Genomic DNA, 18566 nt, shown 5'->3' with positions numbered 1-18566 from the left:
ATCTAGGAGGCTCCCTAGATTCTGCACCCTGGACCCAGAGCTCACCACTTCCCACATCTCACCTCACAGCTGCGGCCCTAGCCATGGCTGCTGGCTGATCCCTTGAGCAAATACGATGGGAACACCTGACCCTTCTTCGTCCAGGAGACAGGCCTCTGCAAGCCTGACTCACCCTCTCCTCCCCACTGTGGGCCCGGAGCAAACCCCCCCTCCTCCCTTCATCCTCCTTCTCAACGTGTGGCCTTGGACAAGTCCCTTCGCTTTTGCGTTTTGCTTGTCAAACTTTACAGGCTGTAAACTCTAATCTGTATCATACAGGTGAATTATGTTTATTTCTGTGGGTAGGATCTTTCCTGTCAGGACAAATCAAAGTTCACCTTCCCTGGGCAGGTGATGAGGGCATGTGGGCTCCCAGGAGATTGGGGTAGAGAGAGACTAAGGGGAGACCACAAGATAGAGGCACCTTGGCTGATTTCTTACTGAAGATACAGGTGAATATAAAAGCACTGGCTTTGGTGGTGTGTGGTGCCAGAGGCACGGGGTGTGCGTAGGGGGAGATGTACCGACTTCAGGGACTAGCTCACCACACTGTCCCTCCACTCCCAGGCAGGGCCGGGACAGCCTTCTCAGCTGCAGGATGAGGCATCCCAACAGAGACTTAAGGGGAAAGAAAGTGCTGGAGTAGGAGCCAAGTCATCTGAACTTATTCCCTGCGCCCAGAGGAAGTGGGGGCACGAGTCTGCTTTCCATGAAGAGTGTGTGTGGCGGGAATCTAGCTCCTAAAGAGGATTCAAAGGAAAAACAAGAAGTGGGGAGAAAGAAACATAGTCTGCGGACTCGGTCCTTTCCTACTACGTGGGGGACCTCCCAAACTCCCGGCCTCGTGCACCCCAGCTCCTTCCCCACCACGCGTGAGTCTCCTGGCAACCGCCAGCCACAGCTGGGGGCCTCTGCTACGGCCCGGAGTGCTCGGCAGTGGACGATGCCCAGCTAAAACTGCTCGGGCCGCGCGGCAGCATGAGGTCCAGGGCGAGGTCGCGCTGCTCGTCCTCAGAGAACACTGGCCGGTAGCCCAGCAGCTGCAGTGCGCCCGCACACAGCTCCTGCACGCGGCGGATCTTGGCAAAGGGCAGCGTGTGGCGCCAGGCCTGCGAGACGTTGAGCGCGTCCCTGGACGTAGTCTTGAAGGCCTCACGGCGGGCGCCTGGCCCGACCCCGTGGGTGATGTTGTGGATCCAGGCCTCGAGCTGCGGCGTGAGGCTCAGGCCTGCGAAGGCGTAGAGCGCGCGGATCTCGGGCAGAGGCGCCCGTGCCAGGTCCTCGAAGCGCACCAGGCGGTAGCGGCCGCGCAGGGAGGGCGGTGGCTTGCGCATGGCGGCCTCGGCGATGCGCACGTGGCTGCGGCACACCTCGCGCACCACACGCAGGTCCGGGTCGGCCTCCACCCACTTGCCGTTGGTGCCCAACACGATGCCGTTGTCACGGGCCAGTGCCTTGGCCGTCTGCTCGCGCGAGCGCAGCACAGCCCGCGGGTCGCGCACCAGGTGCACGATGCGCAGGTTGAGCGCCGGGTCGCTGAGCAGCGGGTAGAGCACCTGCAGGTTGAAGAAGCGCACCTCCTTGAGCACCACGTGGCTGTAGGTGCGGCAGGCCTCCTGGGCCAGGCCGAAGGGCCGTCGCGCGCACAGCGGCTTGCACACTGCCTCGCTGCTGATGGCGCCGCGCGGGAAGGCGCTGCAGGCGGGCGGCGAGCACAGCGCGCGGCTCTCCGCCCACTGGAAGAGGTCCGACAGGTTGCGCCGCCACGGCAGGTAGGCGTCGAACACGTCCATGTCGCACAGGAAGACGGAGCGCACCAGATCGCGCACCGCCATGTGTAGCGCCACCGCGCTGCCCTGCGACAAAGCGGCCCACACGTGCCACGCAGGCTCCATCAGGTAGAAGACATTGGGGTGCTGGCTGAAGAGCTGGCCCACGAAGGACGAGCCCGAGCGCCACGAGGACAGCACCAGCACATGCACCCTCTCCTCGTCACCCACCGGGGACGGCGGCCTGGGCCGGGAGACTAGGAAGAGCAGGAGGCCAGTCTGCGCCAGCAGGAGCGCGGTCACCGCGGTGCTGGAGATGCGCCGCAGCCACATGCCGCCGGCCGGGTGCCTGCGGAGGGAGAGTGCAGCCGTCAGGGACCGCGACCCGCTCACCCATCCCACACCCCAACTCCTGTCTGGTGCTGCCAGGGAGCAGCCCTGGGACTTGACCACCCCACCTGTGGAGGCCTCCCAAGGCCACGGCCATCTCAGTTGGGCGCCCTTCCGGGAATGTGACTTTAAGACATGAGCCATGATCCAGCCTTTACAGAGCTAAAGGCCAGTTGCACAATACTATGGGGCAGTGTTTTTTCCCTTTTCTCTTTCTCTCCCCACGCCCCCTTTTCTTTCTATCCAGAGGGGGAAATATATTTAAAACAGAATTCCTGCTTTTCACTTAAAATTCCTTTTAGGGGAAAAGTTGTAGGTAGTTTAGCTAAATAGCTTGATGGGTGATTTGGCAGAACCCTCCCTGGCTCCGCCACTTCCTAGCCTATGATCTTGGACCAAACGCTTCATCTCTCTGTGACTCAGTTTACCCATCTGTAAAAAGGGGATTAATTCTGGTTCTGGAGCATTGGGATGAGCACAGAGGGGTGGGGCATTTCTCATAACTGAAAACTTGCACTTTCTACGTAGTGTGCTTCTGCATTGTTTGACTTTTTAAACAAGCAGACACAACTTTTGTTATTAAAAATAAACATATAGACAAAGAACAGCAACTGTTGCTCTCACCCATGGAGAGTGAAGTGCTGCAGGATTCCCAAGGGAGGATATCCTTCTGGATTCGTGTAATTTTGCAGAAGAAATGAGTTAAGGGAGAGGTAGGATGGAGACAGAGAAAGGGAGAGATGAGGGCAGAATCAGACCCCTTTCCATGCTGAGGTTACTCACTGCTGTCCAGGGCTGCTGGGAGAGCTGCCCACCTCGGTCACAGATCCATGGGAGATGCCTGGAGGTTTTTCAGGGCCTGGGAAAGCAGGAGGGAAGCTGGGTCAGAGTCCCACAGGAGGAGATGGCCCTGCACACTGGGAGGGCTCTGCCTTCCCAGACTGACAGAAAGTTCCCCACGGGTGGGAGTGTAGCTGTCCTGCCCCTGGCTGGAGCTGGGCCCAGACCAGCAGGCAGCTGGATACATTTTTCCAGATGGGAGTGAAATAACCGTCTCTCCTGCTGGGTTTGAGTTCCTCTGATGCCACTCAGAAGCTGTGAACCCTGGAGCAAATGACTTAACTACTCCAAGACTCAATATCTTCCTCTGTAAAACGGGGATGATAACATTTGACCTTAGGGTTCTTGTGAGAGATGCTGCTACAAAGACATACGAGGAAAGGGCTTGGTAAAGTGCCATGCATGCCCCGTGTTACTGTTGTAGCGTTCAGCTGTGTCTGGAGAGGAGGAACCATGGGAAGTCCCCACCCAGATAAGACCCCTGAAGTCACCTACACTTGGAATCCCAGCTTCTCCCAGGCCCCCTGTAGCCCCCAACCACCCCTGAGTCCTTCAGTGGATCTTAAGAATGTCACCCTCCCCGGGGCGGGGGAGGAGGGATGAATTGGGAGATTGGGATTGACGTATACACACTATATATAAAGTAGATAACTAGGGCTTCCCTGGTGGCGCAGTGGTTGAGAGTCTGCCTGCCAATGCAGGGGACACGGGTTTGTGCCCTGGTCCGGGAAGATCCCACATGCCGCGGAGCGGCTGGGCCCGTGAGCCATGGCCACTGAGCCTGCGAGTCCGGAGCCTGTGCTCCGCAACGGGAGAGACCACAACAGTGAGAGGCCCACGTACCGCAAAAAAAAAAAAAAAAAAAGTAGATAACTAACAAGGACCTACTGTATAGCACAGGGAACTCTACTCAATATTCTGTAGTGACCTATATGGAAATTGAATCTAAAAAAGAGTGGATATATGTATACGTATAACTGATTCACTTTGCTGTACAATAGAAACTAACACAACATTGTAAATCAACTATACTCCAATAAAAATTAATTTAAAAAGAAAGTGTGTAACAAAACTGAGTTATTTGTAGTGAGGTGGAAGGACCTAGAGACTGTCATACAGAGTGAAGTAAGTCAGAAAGAGAAAAACAAATACCATATGCTAACACATATATATGGAATCTAAAAAAAAGAAAATGGTCAGAAGAACCTAGGGGCAGGACAGGAATAAAGACGCAGATGAGAGAATGGACTTGAGGACACGGGGAGGGGGAAGGTAAGCTGGGATGAAGTGAGAGAGTGGCACGGACATATATACACTACCAAACGTAAAATAGATAGCTAGTGGGAAGCAGCCGCATAGCACAGGGAATCAGCTAGGTGGTTTGTGACCACCTAGAGGGGTGGGATAGGGAGGGTAGGAGGGAGACGCAAGAGGGAAGAGATATGGGGATATATGTATATGTATAACTGATTCCCTTTGTTATAAAGCAGAAACTGACATGCATTGTAAACCAATTATACTCTAATAAAGATGTTAAAATAAATAAAAATTTAAAAAAAGTGTCCCACAGAGTGTCCTACAGAGTGAAAGGAACACTGAGCCCAGCTCCCACACCCCGAGGCCCCAGAGTTTTCTCTTCTTTGCACTGCTGCTCCTGCAATGATCTCAAGGATGAGCCAATCTGGAAGGAAAGGACCTGGAAGTTTCTTTCCTCTTTCCTTTTGCTCCCCACCAAGCCACCTTCACTGTCCACCTCACCACTGAGGGAAGCTGGCATCTAAACCATGAGCAGAGCCCATATCTACCTCTTCCCCTTATCAGGAGGCTGCAGGATCGGGTGGAGGATGCCCAACAGCTCTGTCACCTGCCGAGTCCAGAACTGCCTCCTGGATACCTCGCCCACTCCTGGATCACATTGAAGACGAGGACAGCAGCCACCCACCTGCTCTGCACACGTCACCTCCTCTCCTCGAGGGTGTGCTTCCTGAGAACAGGGTGCAGGAGAGGGAGGAAACTCGAACACATACTTGCTGATATAAATTACCTCAAGTGCTAGGTGATTTAACTCAACGGCCCCTGAGGTGGGCATTATGATCTCAGTTTTTTAGACGAAGGGCCCAAGGCTTGGAGAGACAGCAGGGAAGCTGGGACCCCAACCCAGGACTTCTAAGTTCCTGGCACTTTCTGTCATAGACTGCTGGCCTCTCCCATCCCTGGGAGATCCCTGCAAAACACAGGACCCTGATTCCTGGGCCCAAGCACAGCTGCCCAAGCCAGCCCTGCCCTCCCCTGGGTAAGGAGGATCTTGATCCCAGGCCAAGGTGCTTGTTACATGCACTCCAGGGATGCCAGGGGTCTTCTTAAGTGACTCACACAATACGGGAACTGTTACCTGATCCTGTGATTGGAACTCAAGAACTAGAAAAGGGATGGAAACATCCTACCCACGTAGAGTGTCCAGAGAAGTCCAGGTCTCAGCTGGGAGTTTTCTGAGAACGTGCCTTATATTCAGCGCACCCACCAACTGCCCCAGGGTTCAAGTTACAAAGAACATGTCAGGCAGGCACTGTGATGGGTACTTCATCTTCATGATTGAATTTTCTTCTCCCCAAATCCCTAGGAGGTAGAAACTATTCCTGTCTGTTTTAGTTGAGGTAGTGGGGCTCAGAGACATGAATATACAGCTGGTAATGGGCAGGGCAGGGGTTTAAATCCAAGTGCCAGACCCCCAGCGTGGGGCTCTGGGTGGCCCCTCTCCTAAGCATTTGCTCAATGAAGTCCCCCATCCTGGAAGGGCCATCTGCCTCTGATATGAATTCTTTTCTTTTTAATTTTTTGTGGGTCTATATTAATTATATGTCTAATTTTTGGAAAAGGTGATACAAAGAGGCGGCATAAAATTTGAAAGGTACAGGCGAGGGAGTTGTGGGCTCAGGTTTTATTTGTCAAAATTAGAAAAGGGGCCCCATCCTCCGGCAGACACAGCCCCACATCAGAGAGCAAAGGGCCATTCAGTCAACAGGAAGTGATGTTCTCTGTCCCCTTTGCCTCCCCCCAAGCCCACCTCAGAGGCAGCCCTGTCTCCAATTTCCACAAAGTCTTTGACGGTGATGATGATGATGTTTAAATTAATTATATATTTCAAGGGAGACGGGTAGGAGTAAAGTGCAAGAGGCCACTGAAGGAATATAAAATTCCTCTTCCTACCCTGATAACCAGGACCACCTTACAGAGTTGTCTTTCTCAAGTCACTGAAGATTTTTTGTCATAAAGCATTTTTAAAATTTACTTTTGTCAAAATAATACACAGAGCTTGAATAAGCATTAGGTATCCCTGGAAGTTTATAGAAGACAGTGACCATATTAGCTTCCCCTGGGAGGGGAGTGAAATAGCTGGGCAAAGATATTTCACAATAAATCCCCTTTTTTTTTTTTTTTTTCAGCCAGCTGCTTGGCATGCAGTTAGTTCCCCAACCCGGGATCGAACCCATGCCCCTTGCAGTGGAAGCGTGGGGTCTTAACCACTGGACCGCCAGGGAAGTCCCTACATTTGATCATTTGATCATGCCATTCTCCTACTCAGCAACCTTCAGCTATCCAACTTCACTTCCCATTACTCCCAGCCAGCATCTTATATTTCAGATAATCTGGAATCACTACTGTTCCTCCAGCAAGCTCCACGCTCTCCTACCCCTCCACTGTGAGTAGCCAGCACTGAGTCCCACCAGAAGTCATCTCAGCATCTCTGAAGACACCTCATCCCTGCCTCTCTCCAGGCACACATCGTTCTGCCCTGTGTGACACTTTGCCTCTCCTTCTTGCCTGTGAGCAACTTGAGGGTTGGGATGGTGGGTTTTTGCAAGGGAGCATCTGTTCTCAGGTACCTAGTGTGGGCTCGGTACTGCACAGGTGCATTGGACAGGGCTGTCTGTGTTCATTCAGAACCTATTTCCCCTTCTTTTGGTAACAGCCTCTAGATTTTTCTTTGAGGAACCACCCCTCACCCACATAAAGCACGTGTGGTTTGGGTAGGGCTGACCCACCACCCCCTGGTTCTTAGGGAGTCCTGTGTCTCAAGTCTGGTTCATCTGTATATTCCACACACTATCTCCCTGCCACAGCAACTGGCTTAGGAACGGACATCAGCCCCAAGTCTAATCCCAGGATTTTTGCAGATCTGAAGGGAAGAGGGAAATTGCCTGGGTATAAAGCCAATATAGGAGAGAAATGAGCAGAGAAAAGAAAGACTGGGAGCCCGTGAGCAAGCTGACGGCACCAGATCCAGCTGTGCCGAGATTCACCCATGTACTTTTCAGTTGGGGAAAATACTCCATTTTTGCTTAAGCCAGCATGAGTTGAGTTTCTGTCACTTACAACCAAGAGTTCTGATTAGATAGTGGATCCCCTTGGTGGGATGGGTTGAGGGTAGAACTGTAAGGGAGCATGGGCAGAGAGAGCTTCTAGGGGCTGGTTATGCCCTGTTTCTTGATGGAGGTACTAAGTACATGAGCATGTTCAACTTGTGAAAAGTCACTTTTATGTGAACTGTGCTCTTTTCTGCATGTATATTTCAATAAAAAGTTAAGAAACCTCTAACACCATATACAAAAATGAACTCAAAATGGATTAAAGACCTAAATGTCACACTGAATACTATAAAACTCCTAGAAAAGGACTTCCCTGGTGGCACAGTGGTTAAGAATCCTCCTGCCAATGCAGGGGACACGGGTTTGATACCTGGTTCGGGAAGATCCCACATGCCGCGGAGCAACTAAGTCTGTGCGCCACAACTACTGAGCCTGCACTCTGGAGCCCACGAGCCACAACTACTGAAACTCCCATGCCGCAACTACTGAAGCCCGCGCGCCTAGAGTCCGTGCTCCACAACAATGGAGGTTTCTCAAAAAACTAAATATAGAGCTACCATATGATCCAGCAGTCCCACTCCTGAGCATATATCCGAAAAGACAACAACTCTAATTCAAAAAGATACATCCACCCCAGTGTTCACAGCAGCATAATTTACATTAGTCAAGACATGGAAGCAACCTAAATGCTCATCAACAGATGAATGGATACAGAAGATGTGGTACATATATGCAATGGACTATTACCCAGCTATAAAAAAGAATAAAATAATGCTATTTGCAGCAACATGGATGGGCCTAGAGATTATCATACTAAGTAAGTCAGACAGAGAAAGACAAATACCATATGATATCACTTATATGTGGAATCTAAAAAAATGATACAAATGAACTTATTTACAAAACAGAAATAGACTCACAGACATAGAAAATAAACTTACAGTTACCAGGGGGAAGGGGGGGGATAAATTAGGAATTTGGGATTAACAGCTACACACTACTATATATAAAATAGATAAATAACAAGGACCTACTGTATAGCACGGGGAATATCTTGTAATAACCTACTGTATATATATATAACTGAATATATATAATATATATATAATTGAATCACTTTGCTGTATACCTGAAACATTGTAAATCAACTGTACTTTAATAAAAATAAATAAATAATTTTAAAGTATATGGGACCTACGGGACTTCCCTGGTGGTCCAGTAGGTAAGACTCTGTGCTCCCAATGCAAGGGGCCCAGGTTCGATCCCTGGTTGGGGAACTAGATCCTGCATGCATGCTGCGACCAAGAGTCTGCATGCTGCAACTAAGAGCCCACGTGCTGTAACTAAGACCTGGCATGGCCAAAATTTTAAAAAAAAAGAAAAAAAATATATATAGGACCTAAAAGAAAAAGTAAAGTATATAGATACTGGAAAATCTGTAAATGTCCTGAAATTTTATATGAAATTCTTTAGTGTATTTACATATACTACTTCATTCTGTAAACATTTATTACATGACTATTATGTGCAAAGTATGAAACTAAATATCGACATGTGGCCACTGCCTTCAGCTTAATTTCTAGCTGAGAAGGTCACCATGAAACAAGTGATCATTTAACCACAAGCATAATAAGTGTAATGGAGGGGAAGGACAGTGCTATGGGAGCCCATAGCTAAGGGCGAGTAGGGAAATCTTTCCTTAGGAAGTACTTGCTGATGGATGAGTAGGAATTAACCATGGGAAGGGCTGTGTGAGGAACGGGCAGAGAGAAGGGTTTGGGAGTAGTCAGTTAGATGAAGCAGCATCTCTAAAGGCTCTGAGAAGAAGCATTTCATGTTCAAGGGTCTGAAGGAAGGCCAAACAGGCTGTACGTACAGTGTCTCAAGAAAAAGAAAAGAAAGAAATCATCCCATTGAACCCAGTCCCATTCATTGCAGATTTTCTGTTAAAGAAAGCAAAACCTAGTGATACATGCTTTCCTGGATCTCACACAGCTAGACACTGCTGACAGGGCCACAGCCGAGGATTTTCAACTTGTACTTGCCCTATTCTATACAATCTACCCAGAACTGCTCCTTGAATTTCCCCAAACCTCTTTTATTCCCTCACCCTCACTATATATAGAACATCATCTGTGTAAAATTATAGTTAGAGAAACAATACCTGCCTCAAGAAATGTGAAACAGATTTGGTTCAGTAAGAAGTATGTGAAGAGGAAAGTGTCGGGACTTCCCTGGTGGTCCAGTGGTTAGGACTGGGTGCTTTCATTACCGAGGGCCCGGGTTCCGGGTTCAACCCCTGGTCATGGAACTAAGATTCCACAAGTCACGCAGCCAAAAAAAAAAGAGGAAAGTGTCCTACTTACTGAAGCATATTGTTTCCGTAAATACAGTAATTTGGAGGGAAGGAAAAGGGACTGAGAGGAAAGAAAAGCGCTCTGTCCTGCTTTCTATAATGGCCAATATGATAGCCTGTAAAATCTCAATTAACAAGATAAGGCAGAAAGAAATGCTAATTAATTTTATCAAAAGGCCTGGAGACCTTGTTTTGTATCCAAGACCAGCAAGATTAGGTCTCCCATAGTAGAGAGCTGGGATCCTGTGTATTCAGGCCACTAAGACACGTTGCCCATTGGCACATGGGAGACTATGGAACTGGTCCTGCACTGGTGGGAGGTCACTGCAGCTTTTTAATTCCTGTCCTTTCAGAAACACTAGCTGTATAGTCATAAATTCAGTGCCTACAAACTATAAGGCTTTCAAAGAATGGGATCAATTAAAAAAAAAATGATCCAGGGGCTTCCCTGGTGGCACGGTGGTTAAGAATCCGCCTGCCAATGCAGGGGACATGGATTCGAGCCCTGGTCCAGGAAGATCCCACATGCCGCGAGCAACTGAACCCATGCGCCACAACTACTGAAGCCCACGTGCCTAGAGCCTGTGCTCCGCAACAAGAGAAGCCACCACAATGAGAAGCCCACGCACCACAACGAAGAGTAGCCCCTGCTCACCGCAACTAGAGAAAGCCTGTGTGCAGCAATGAAGACCCACCGTAGCCACAAAAATAAAAAAAAAATTAAAAAGAAAATGACCCAGCTATTTAAGCCTGACGCCACATTTCAGGAAGCAGAGACTGTGAAGTAACCTCTTATTTTTTCCAAACAAAAAACAACCTAACACTAAAATCACTGGATTGCTTTAAAAAAAAAGTTAAGAATCCCGCCTGACGGGGCTTCCCTGGTGGAGCGGTGGTTGAGAGTCCGCCTGCTGATGCAGGGGACACGGGTTTGTGTCCCGGTCCAGGAAGATCCCACATGCCATGGAGCAGCTGGGCCCGTGAGCCATGGCCACTGAGCCTGCGCGTCTGGAGCCTGTGCTCCACAACGGGAGAGGCCACAACAGTGAGAGGCCTGCGTACCGGGGGAAAAAAAAAAAAAAAAAAAGAATCTGATAAGATAGTTAAGTGTCATGTCAGGGATTGTCCCAAAGCGTGAGTGAGTCGATGATATTAATAATTATTTGCTGGGGCTTCCCTGGTGGCGCAATGGTTAAGAATCTGCCTGCCAACGCAGGGGACATGGGTTTGAGCCTTGGTCCACGAAGATCCCACATGCCTTGGAGCAACTAAGCCCGTGTGTCACAACTGCTGAGTCTGCGCTCTACAGCCCACAAGCCACAACTACTGAGCCCGCACACCTAGAGCCTGTGCTCTGCCACAAGAGAAGCCACCACAATGAGAAGCCCGCGCACCACAGCGGAAGAGTAGCCCCCGCTCCCCGCAACTAGAGAAAGCTCATGCGCAGCAACGAAGACCCAACGCAGCCAAAAATAAATAAATAAATAAACAAAATAAAAATAAATATTTGCTGAATTGATATCAGGTCCTCTGTTACCCAAATCCAAAGGGAGTAACTCCCCACTTGTCCCGTATTTCTTTCTGCTGAGCATCTTAAAGTTTCGATAGCTTCTAACCATCCCTGACTAATTCTTGGCCTGAGAGACACAGGAAGGTGCTATTGTCCTACCTGATGTGCAGATGGGAACACTGAGCTACAGGACAGGGGAGGCTTTGCCACAGCAGGGCCCAAGCGGGAGCCCAGGGATCCAGCTCTCTGGGCAGCACTCACTTGTAGCTCTGCTCTGCCGGCCTTTGACTCAGCAGCTCCTCTGGTCACCAGCCTCTCCCAGCCCTGGCACAGAATCTAAGGGAGTGAAAGGTAATACTAGGTACAAATCCCTGGCTCAGATCTATCTCATTTTGGCATCAGCTGGAGGCCATCCCTGTTCAGGAATCCCAAAGGCTAAAGAAAAGAGATTCCGGATGAGGGATGCGTGGACTCTAGGCGTCAAGGGCTATCCCTGTAGGCAAATCAGCTCTAGTGGAGGCCAAGGCATCTGTTACAGAGAAGGCTGACAAGGAGGGCAAGAAAGAGGAGGAAAGACGAAGAGGGAAAGAGAAAAGAAAAGCAAGAGACAAAGGAAAAGCAGTAAGGGAGAAAAGGGGAGAGAGAGGAGGAGAAAGATGGGTGTCTACAGTGGAGTGGGAAACATGGAACACCAGTTAATACTACCTGTTGAGGGCTTCCTATATGCCAAGCCTTTCCCACCCATCTTCTGATTATGAAATCAGGATTACCCCACAACAACCCTATGAAGTGTATCTGATGCTCATCCCTATTTTACAGAAGAGGAAACTGAGGCTTAGAAAGATTTATGAACTTGCCTAAAGGACCCACACAGCAGCAAAGTCAGAATATGAACCCCAACTAACTTTAGAGCACTTCACTATATAATATCAAGTGGAAAAAACACAACAAAACATCCAATTGTGTTAAAAATACATGAACATCAAAGAACACCATCAAGAAACTGAAAGGATGGGCTTCCCTGGTGGCACAGTGGTTGAGAGTCTGCCTGCCTACGCAGGGGACACGGGTTCGTGCCCCAGTCCGGGAAGATCCCACATGCCGCGGAGCGGCTGGGCCCGTGAGCCATGGCCGCTGAGCCTGCGCGTCCGGAGCCTGTGCTCTGCAACGGGAGAGGCCACAACAGTGAGAGGCCCGTGTACCGCAAAAAAACAAAAAACAAAAACAAAAACAAAAACTACAATGAGATACCCATCCACTAGGTTGACTCTAAGAGAAAAGACAAATAATAGCAAGTGTTACTGAGAACATGGTAGAACTGGAGCCCTCATATGCTGCTGGTGGGAATGTAAAATGATGCAGTTGCTGTGGAAAACAGGTAGTCCCTCAGATAATCATAGAGCTACCATGTGATCCAGTGATCCCACTCTACAATACCATAAATCCAAGAGAACTGAAAACATATATCCACACAAAAACTTCTTCATGAACTTTCACAGCAGCATTAATCATAATAGCCCCAAAGTGGAAACATCCTACATGTCCATCAATCGACGAATGGATAAACAAAATGGGGTGTACCCATATAATTGAATATTATCTGGCAATAAAATGAATACTGATACGTGCTACAACATGGATGAACCTTGAGGTGATTAACGCACAACACTGAATCTACTGTAAACCAGTGAATTGGAAACTTTAAAAGGGTGAACTTTAAATTATGTGAATTATATCTCAATAAAGCTGTTATTAAAAAACAAAAGTCATGACTATGTATAGAAAGAAATCCAGAAGGATGCATGCTGAATATCAGTGGCTATCTTTTTATGGCCAGATTACAGGTAATTTTTTTTCTCGTTATTGCTTTGCTGCATTTTCCAGGTGGTCTCCAAGAGACTTTTATTACTTTGTCAATCATAAATTATCAGTTCTATTTCACTGGTTCAAGGAGGCATGGGTGGAGTTTGCCTACTTCAGCTTTCATTGCAGGGAGAGAGGTGCCTGCAAACCATCTCCCACCTGACCTGAGTACCCAGGTGGCCAGAGGAGAGGGGCATGGGAAGGAACTACGTGAGGGGCTGGTCAAGGGCCCCCAGCCCACACTCAGCCTCAGGGCTGTAGGCTGGGCCAGGCTGTGGCAGGAGACGTGCCTGGCCCTAAGCCCTGGCCACATCTGCCGTCTCTGCGCCTGCCCCGAGGAGCAGCTGTGTGGCATCAGCCAGAGGCAGGGAGGCTACAGTTGCACACCCGGATGCTGCTGGAGAAAACAGATCTGCCTGCAAGAATCTATTGGGAAATGAAATCAAATTAGTCTGGGAAAGGAGCCTCAAGCCTCCTTGGCTCAGAGCCACCCCGGGGGCATTTCAGAGCAGATGAGCAGATATCAACGCATAAATCCCTTTTCCCTGGCTCTGAGCTTTGGGGATTCTCAAAGCACACCTTACACAGCACCTAAGTTGGTCTAAATCACAGCACCTGATGGCTGAAGTACCCTAAAGTCTGGGGCACCCACCTCTTCTCTGCAGTAACACACACAGGGAATGGGTGTAGAGGGTGCATGTTTTGCACATTCCTTTGTGTTCCCCCAGGTGTGGACTGAGCTCTCTTATATATACAGGGATAGTCTGGAGTGTCCTCTGGTTTATTTTTTAATCTCTTATTTTGATTCATTTATTTTTAAAAAGTAAATCATTCTTACAAGTCAATGACGTAAAATGAAAAAAGGAAGGGACTGTTTTAGAAGAAAACAACTCAAAACACAAAACAGCCAAAGACAACATGTGGACCTTGTTTGGATTCTGATTCGAACAAACCCAGTGCAAGAAGATATCTGTGAGGTAATCAGAGAAATTTTAATGTGGACTGAGTATTAGGTGATATGGGGAAATCATTGTTAATGCTACTATCACCACCCAGAATACTCTTGTTCATGCATTTCTGTACCTAACTCCCCTTACTAGACTAGAAGTGGGACCCTATCTCATTAGAGGGCGTAGGAGCAGCACAGGTGCTAAGAGTGTGAACTCCACTTGATCACTTACTGTGTGATCTTGGGCAAGTGACTTAACCTCTCTGTGCCTTTTTTAAGAAAAATCTATAAATAGGGGAAATAATATAACCTAACTCATGGGCTTGATTTGAAGAGTAAATGAATTAATATTTATAAAGCACTCAGAACAATGTCTGGCACATAGTACACTTATAAGTATTTGTTCAGGAATCTCCCAAATCCTGGGTCACAACTATATTCTGTGAATCCAAGGGAAAGCCTTTTCATAAGCAAAGCTCAAGGACAATAGCCTAACCAGGTCCAAGTGACCCTAGCACCCTAGCCGCAGAAAGTGGCAAGCCTAGGCAGGGGCATTACATACAAAACAGAAGACAGTGAATAATGGCTAAAAGCCTGGCTCCTGAAGCCAGATTGGGTTAAAATCTCGCTCTACCACCAGTGAGGTGTGTGACTTTGAGCAGGTCACTCCTAACCTCTCTGTGCTTCAGTTGGCTCCTTTGTAAACGAGGCTCTAACAGCGCCTACCACACGGGTCCGGGAGGAGTAAATGGAACAATCCAACCCTTGGCATAGCCAACGCTCCCTGAGCAGCATGCTCTTATGCTCTGGTACTTGGCTCACTCGCTCATGGCTTCACCTCAGCCAAGTCCTTTCTGCTCTTGAGGCCTCAGTTTTCCCATCCTCATGCCTCCAGTACAAGAGGGAAGAGGAAAGACAGTTAACATTTGCTGGGCACCTACGCTGAGGCCGAGAGAGGTCTCTATTGCTGCCCAAGACCCAGCAGCGAGAAGCAGGGGCCGCCAGACTCACATTCAGCTGGATCTGGTTCCAAATTCACTCACCGAGTTGCTTTTCCTCCACAGTTCCCTGGAAAAAGCCCTCGGAGAATTTTCTAGATTAAAGCCATACCCTTTGAAACTCAAATTTCAAGAGACAAGGGATCCCCAAGCAGTGATCTCCTGGGCAGCTGAAGCCCCAGGAAGACACTTTCCAACCCGCACTCGGGGCGGCGATGCTCTTTTCACGTTCTGATAAAACCACAACCACCACCCTCAGCTCCAACTCGCACAGCCGACCCGGCCGCAAGATCAGGGCCTTCCCAGTTGTGCCACACTGGCTTAGGCCCAGGCCGCGCAGGGTGTGGGCATCCCGAGCGGAGAGAGGACGAACCAACATACCCCAAGCGAGGCGTCCCAGCCCGACTGGCGCGGCGGGAGGCAGACGCCTCTGGCCCCAGTCTCAGCAAAGGCTCCTGGACGTCTTTTCCAAGCTCCTCTCCACAGCCGCTCTGTCTCCTCGCAGGGAGAGTCCGCTGCGGCTGATTTGTTCCGCAGGGTCCCAAGGCTATGAAGGGGCACCCAGTGACACCGGGGAGAGGGGTCCAAGAGGCATGGACTTGAGAAGCGGATACTAAGATATTGGAGGCACCTGGAGACCCAAGGCGGCGGGAACCAGCAAACAGGGCAGGATTCCCCCTGAAAAAAGAGAGGTGTCGTAAGAATGCGATGTTGGCGGAGCAGTCCCGGGGCAAGGACAAGAAACAGACTCGGGCCCTCCTGCCCCGGAGCCCCCTGGGTGCCCGGCCCCGCGCCCCGCGCTACCTGGGCGGCCGCCGGAGGCCCGCGGCGCTGCTCTGCGCTGCCGGCCCGAGCGGAGCGCGCACAATGAGGCGCTTTCAGACGTGGCTGCGGTCCCGGAGCCGGCGGGCGGGAGCCGGAGCGGGAGGGAAGGAAGGAAAAAGCCGGTTGGCCCCCGGCTCCGGCTACCCTGCCCACCTCGGGCGGAGGGGCCACGCCTCGGGGGAGGGGCGGCCGTCCAGCGGCGGGGGCGGGCGAGCCCCGGGGAAGGAGGGCACAGGTGGGCCCGGGGGGCTGCCGGGGGCGCCCGGCTTGGCCAAGGATGTCAGAGGGCGCTCGCAGAGTCAGCTCTCATCCCACTAATTGACCAAAAAGTTGTCTTCCCCCTCCAATCCCCAGAGAAGGGAGGCTACTGGGAACACAAAAGGCCCTTGTGAAGGAAATCGAATCTTAATTTTGCCCCTCCTCCTTCTCGGTGGCATCCTCACAGCGAAAGGACTTGGAATCCAAACCGCTTCCTAAGCCCCCAGCCTCAGCCCTAAACCAAGCCCCAGGCACCTTGATGCCAGGTGGATCCGCGCGGCCTCCCCGGGTAGTAGCCGAGCTGGGGGCCGGGACACCGGGTGGCCCTCAGGAGCTAGGCCTGCAGCTGGCTGTGCCCCTCTTTCTGTCCCCTCCCTGCTCTAGCCTCAACTTGATAGCAGGTCCCGATAAATACAGGGTATGTTTCAATAAATAAAGATGCTATTTCCTCCTACAAATAACGGAGCAGAGTCCAAGCACCTGAAAAAGAAAGAGAATTCTGACCTCTTGTAATCCGCTGTGGGATCTAAAAGAAATCTCTGCCGCTGGAAGTATAAATTAGTGCATTCTTTCCAGGATGCGGTTTGGCAAGATGAATTAAAATCCTCATGAACGGGCTTCCCTGGTGGTGCAGTGGTTAAGACTCCGCCTGCCAATGCAGGGGACATAAGTTCGAGCCCTGGTCAGGGAAGAGCCCACATGCTGCGGAGCAACTAAGCCCCTGGGCCACAACTACTGAGCCTGTACTCTAGAGCCGGCAAGCCACAACTACTGAAGTCCGCGCACCTAGAGCCCGTGCTCCGCAACAAGAGAAGCCACCGCAATGAGAAGCCCGAGCACTGCAACCAAGAGTAGCCCCCGCTCACCACAAGGAGACCCGCATAGCAACAAAGACCTAACACAGCCAAAAATAAATACATAAAGTAAATATATTTAAAAAAGTCCTTGAGAACATCATAAGCTTTTGAATTCATAATTTCTTTCTAGGATCTAAAGAAAATAAACTAGCAAAAAGGATTTATAAGCAAGGTTCATAGACGTGTTGTTTATGATAGCAAAAAATGTTAGAAACAAAAGATTAAAAAGATGTGTATCAGAAAGCCAACAGTGATAACTTCTAGGGAGCAATTTACAGACAACCTATTTTCTTTAGGTTTCTGTAATTACACATTTCCCCCAATAGGCATTTAGAACTTATGTGGTCTCAAAGAACCAAAACTTCTTTTACAAAGCATGAACATGAAGAGAAAGGAAGAAAGCGTTATTAATTGCTTTATCAATCTTACATGATGGGAACTCACCTGATTCAAACAGAAACTGGAAAATCGTTTGGCAAAATAAGGGATTTCCCCCTGCCAAATATTAATTGTCTCAAACCATGATGTAGTGATGGGTTACAGTCCAATTAATAATATCCTGTATATTTCCATTTTTCCCCTCTTTCAGCTATAAGGTGTGATTCAGGTTCAGAAGCTACCAACATCTGATCTGTAAATAATCTAATGTTCACCAGATGCAGTTGTAATTTTCCAGCCTGTGGTTTCCACACGCCATGTGGATTTCACCAAAAATTCACATTTACTTGGGGCAGGGCCACAAGAGTTTTGCGAAGAGCTAACAAAAGCTCCAAGGTTTTTGGGCAGAGCCCTGGCAAAGCAAGGCTGCTGGTGAGTAACCCCAAGAAGTGTGCACAACCTCTGCCCTCCCCATCCTCCCCTTTCCAAATACTCTCCCTCTAAAGAGCCACATGCAACCTTCCAGTTTGAACATTTTAATTATAAAGTTACAAAACATCATGGTTCTTTATACACATTTTGCATGAAAATAATGTAATAAAATGCAAAGCCATGTTTATACACATCTTCAGCTATCTTTCCATACTCACTACCTTTTGGTGATTCAAACCAGAAACCATTTTTAATTTAAATCTCAAGAAAAAAACTTTAGGCATATAAACAGCCCAAAATATTAAAAGAAAAAGCAGAGGGGTCGATATTAGGATATTTTTGTGCTTGGATACTTCAAAACAGGTTTGTTTCCAAAACTCTTATTTTGGTCAGCTTGAATGAAAAGGTGCTTTGGAAATAAAAACTGAGTCTCCAGGGTAAACTGAGGCATGCACTCAGGAGTGTGTGTGTGGATGGGAGTGAAGTGTGGATCACAGAGGGCGTGTCCTTCCAGTGCCAGTGATATCTCAGTATCATAAAGCAGGTCCAGGTGTCCTTAGGGCGAGAATGGAGAATTCTCTGCAACAGAGGCCCATTCCAGCGGTCTCTTCGGCAGACACTCATTCAGTCATGAGGGTAATCTGGCTGGACTGTGTGTCATTCTGCTAAAGGCCAGGCCCGGACTGGGCTGCCTGGGCGAGCATCCTCTTTATCCCCTCCCTGCTCCTTGTGTGT

The 18566-nt window shown here is 49.3% G+C and overlaps 1 protein-coding gene across 1 annotated transcript; it reads right to left on the bottom strand.

Moving 5' to 3' along the window:
• Positions 1-953: 953 nt before the first annotated feature.
• Positions 954-3049, bottom strand: CHST6 (carbohydrate sulfotransferase 6; the record flags this gene model as incomplete). The annotated part of the gene is made up of 2 exons (XM_082862691.1): positions 2982-3049; positions 954-2157 (listed from the first exon to the last, which is right to left on the bottom strand). The coding sequence occupies exon 2, from the start codon at positions 2139-2141 to the stop codon at positions 954-956; it is 1188 nt and encodes a 395-aa protein (XP_082718817.1). The 5' UTR covers positions 2142-2157; positions 2982-3049.
• Positions 3050-18566: the final 15517 nt, after the last annotated feature.

Source organism: Leucopleurus acutus (assembly GCF_964270905.1).
Source record: "Leucopleurus acutus genome assembly, chromosome: 20".
Lineage (NCBI taxonomy): Eukaryota > Metazoa > Chordata > Mammalia > Artiodactyla > Delphinidae > Leucopleurus > Leucopleurus acutus.
The sequence above is the reverse complement of the archived record's forward strand: the minus strand, read 5'-3'. Positions and strand labels throughout refer to the sequence as shown.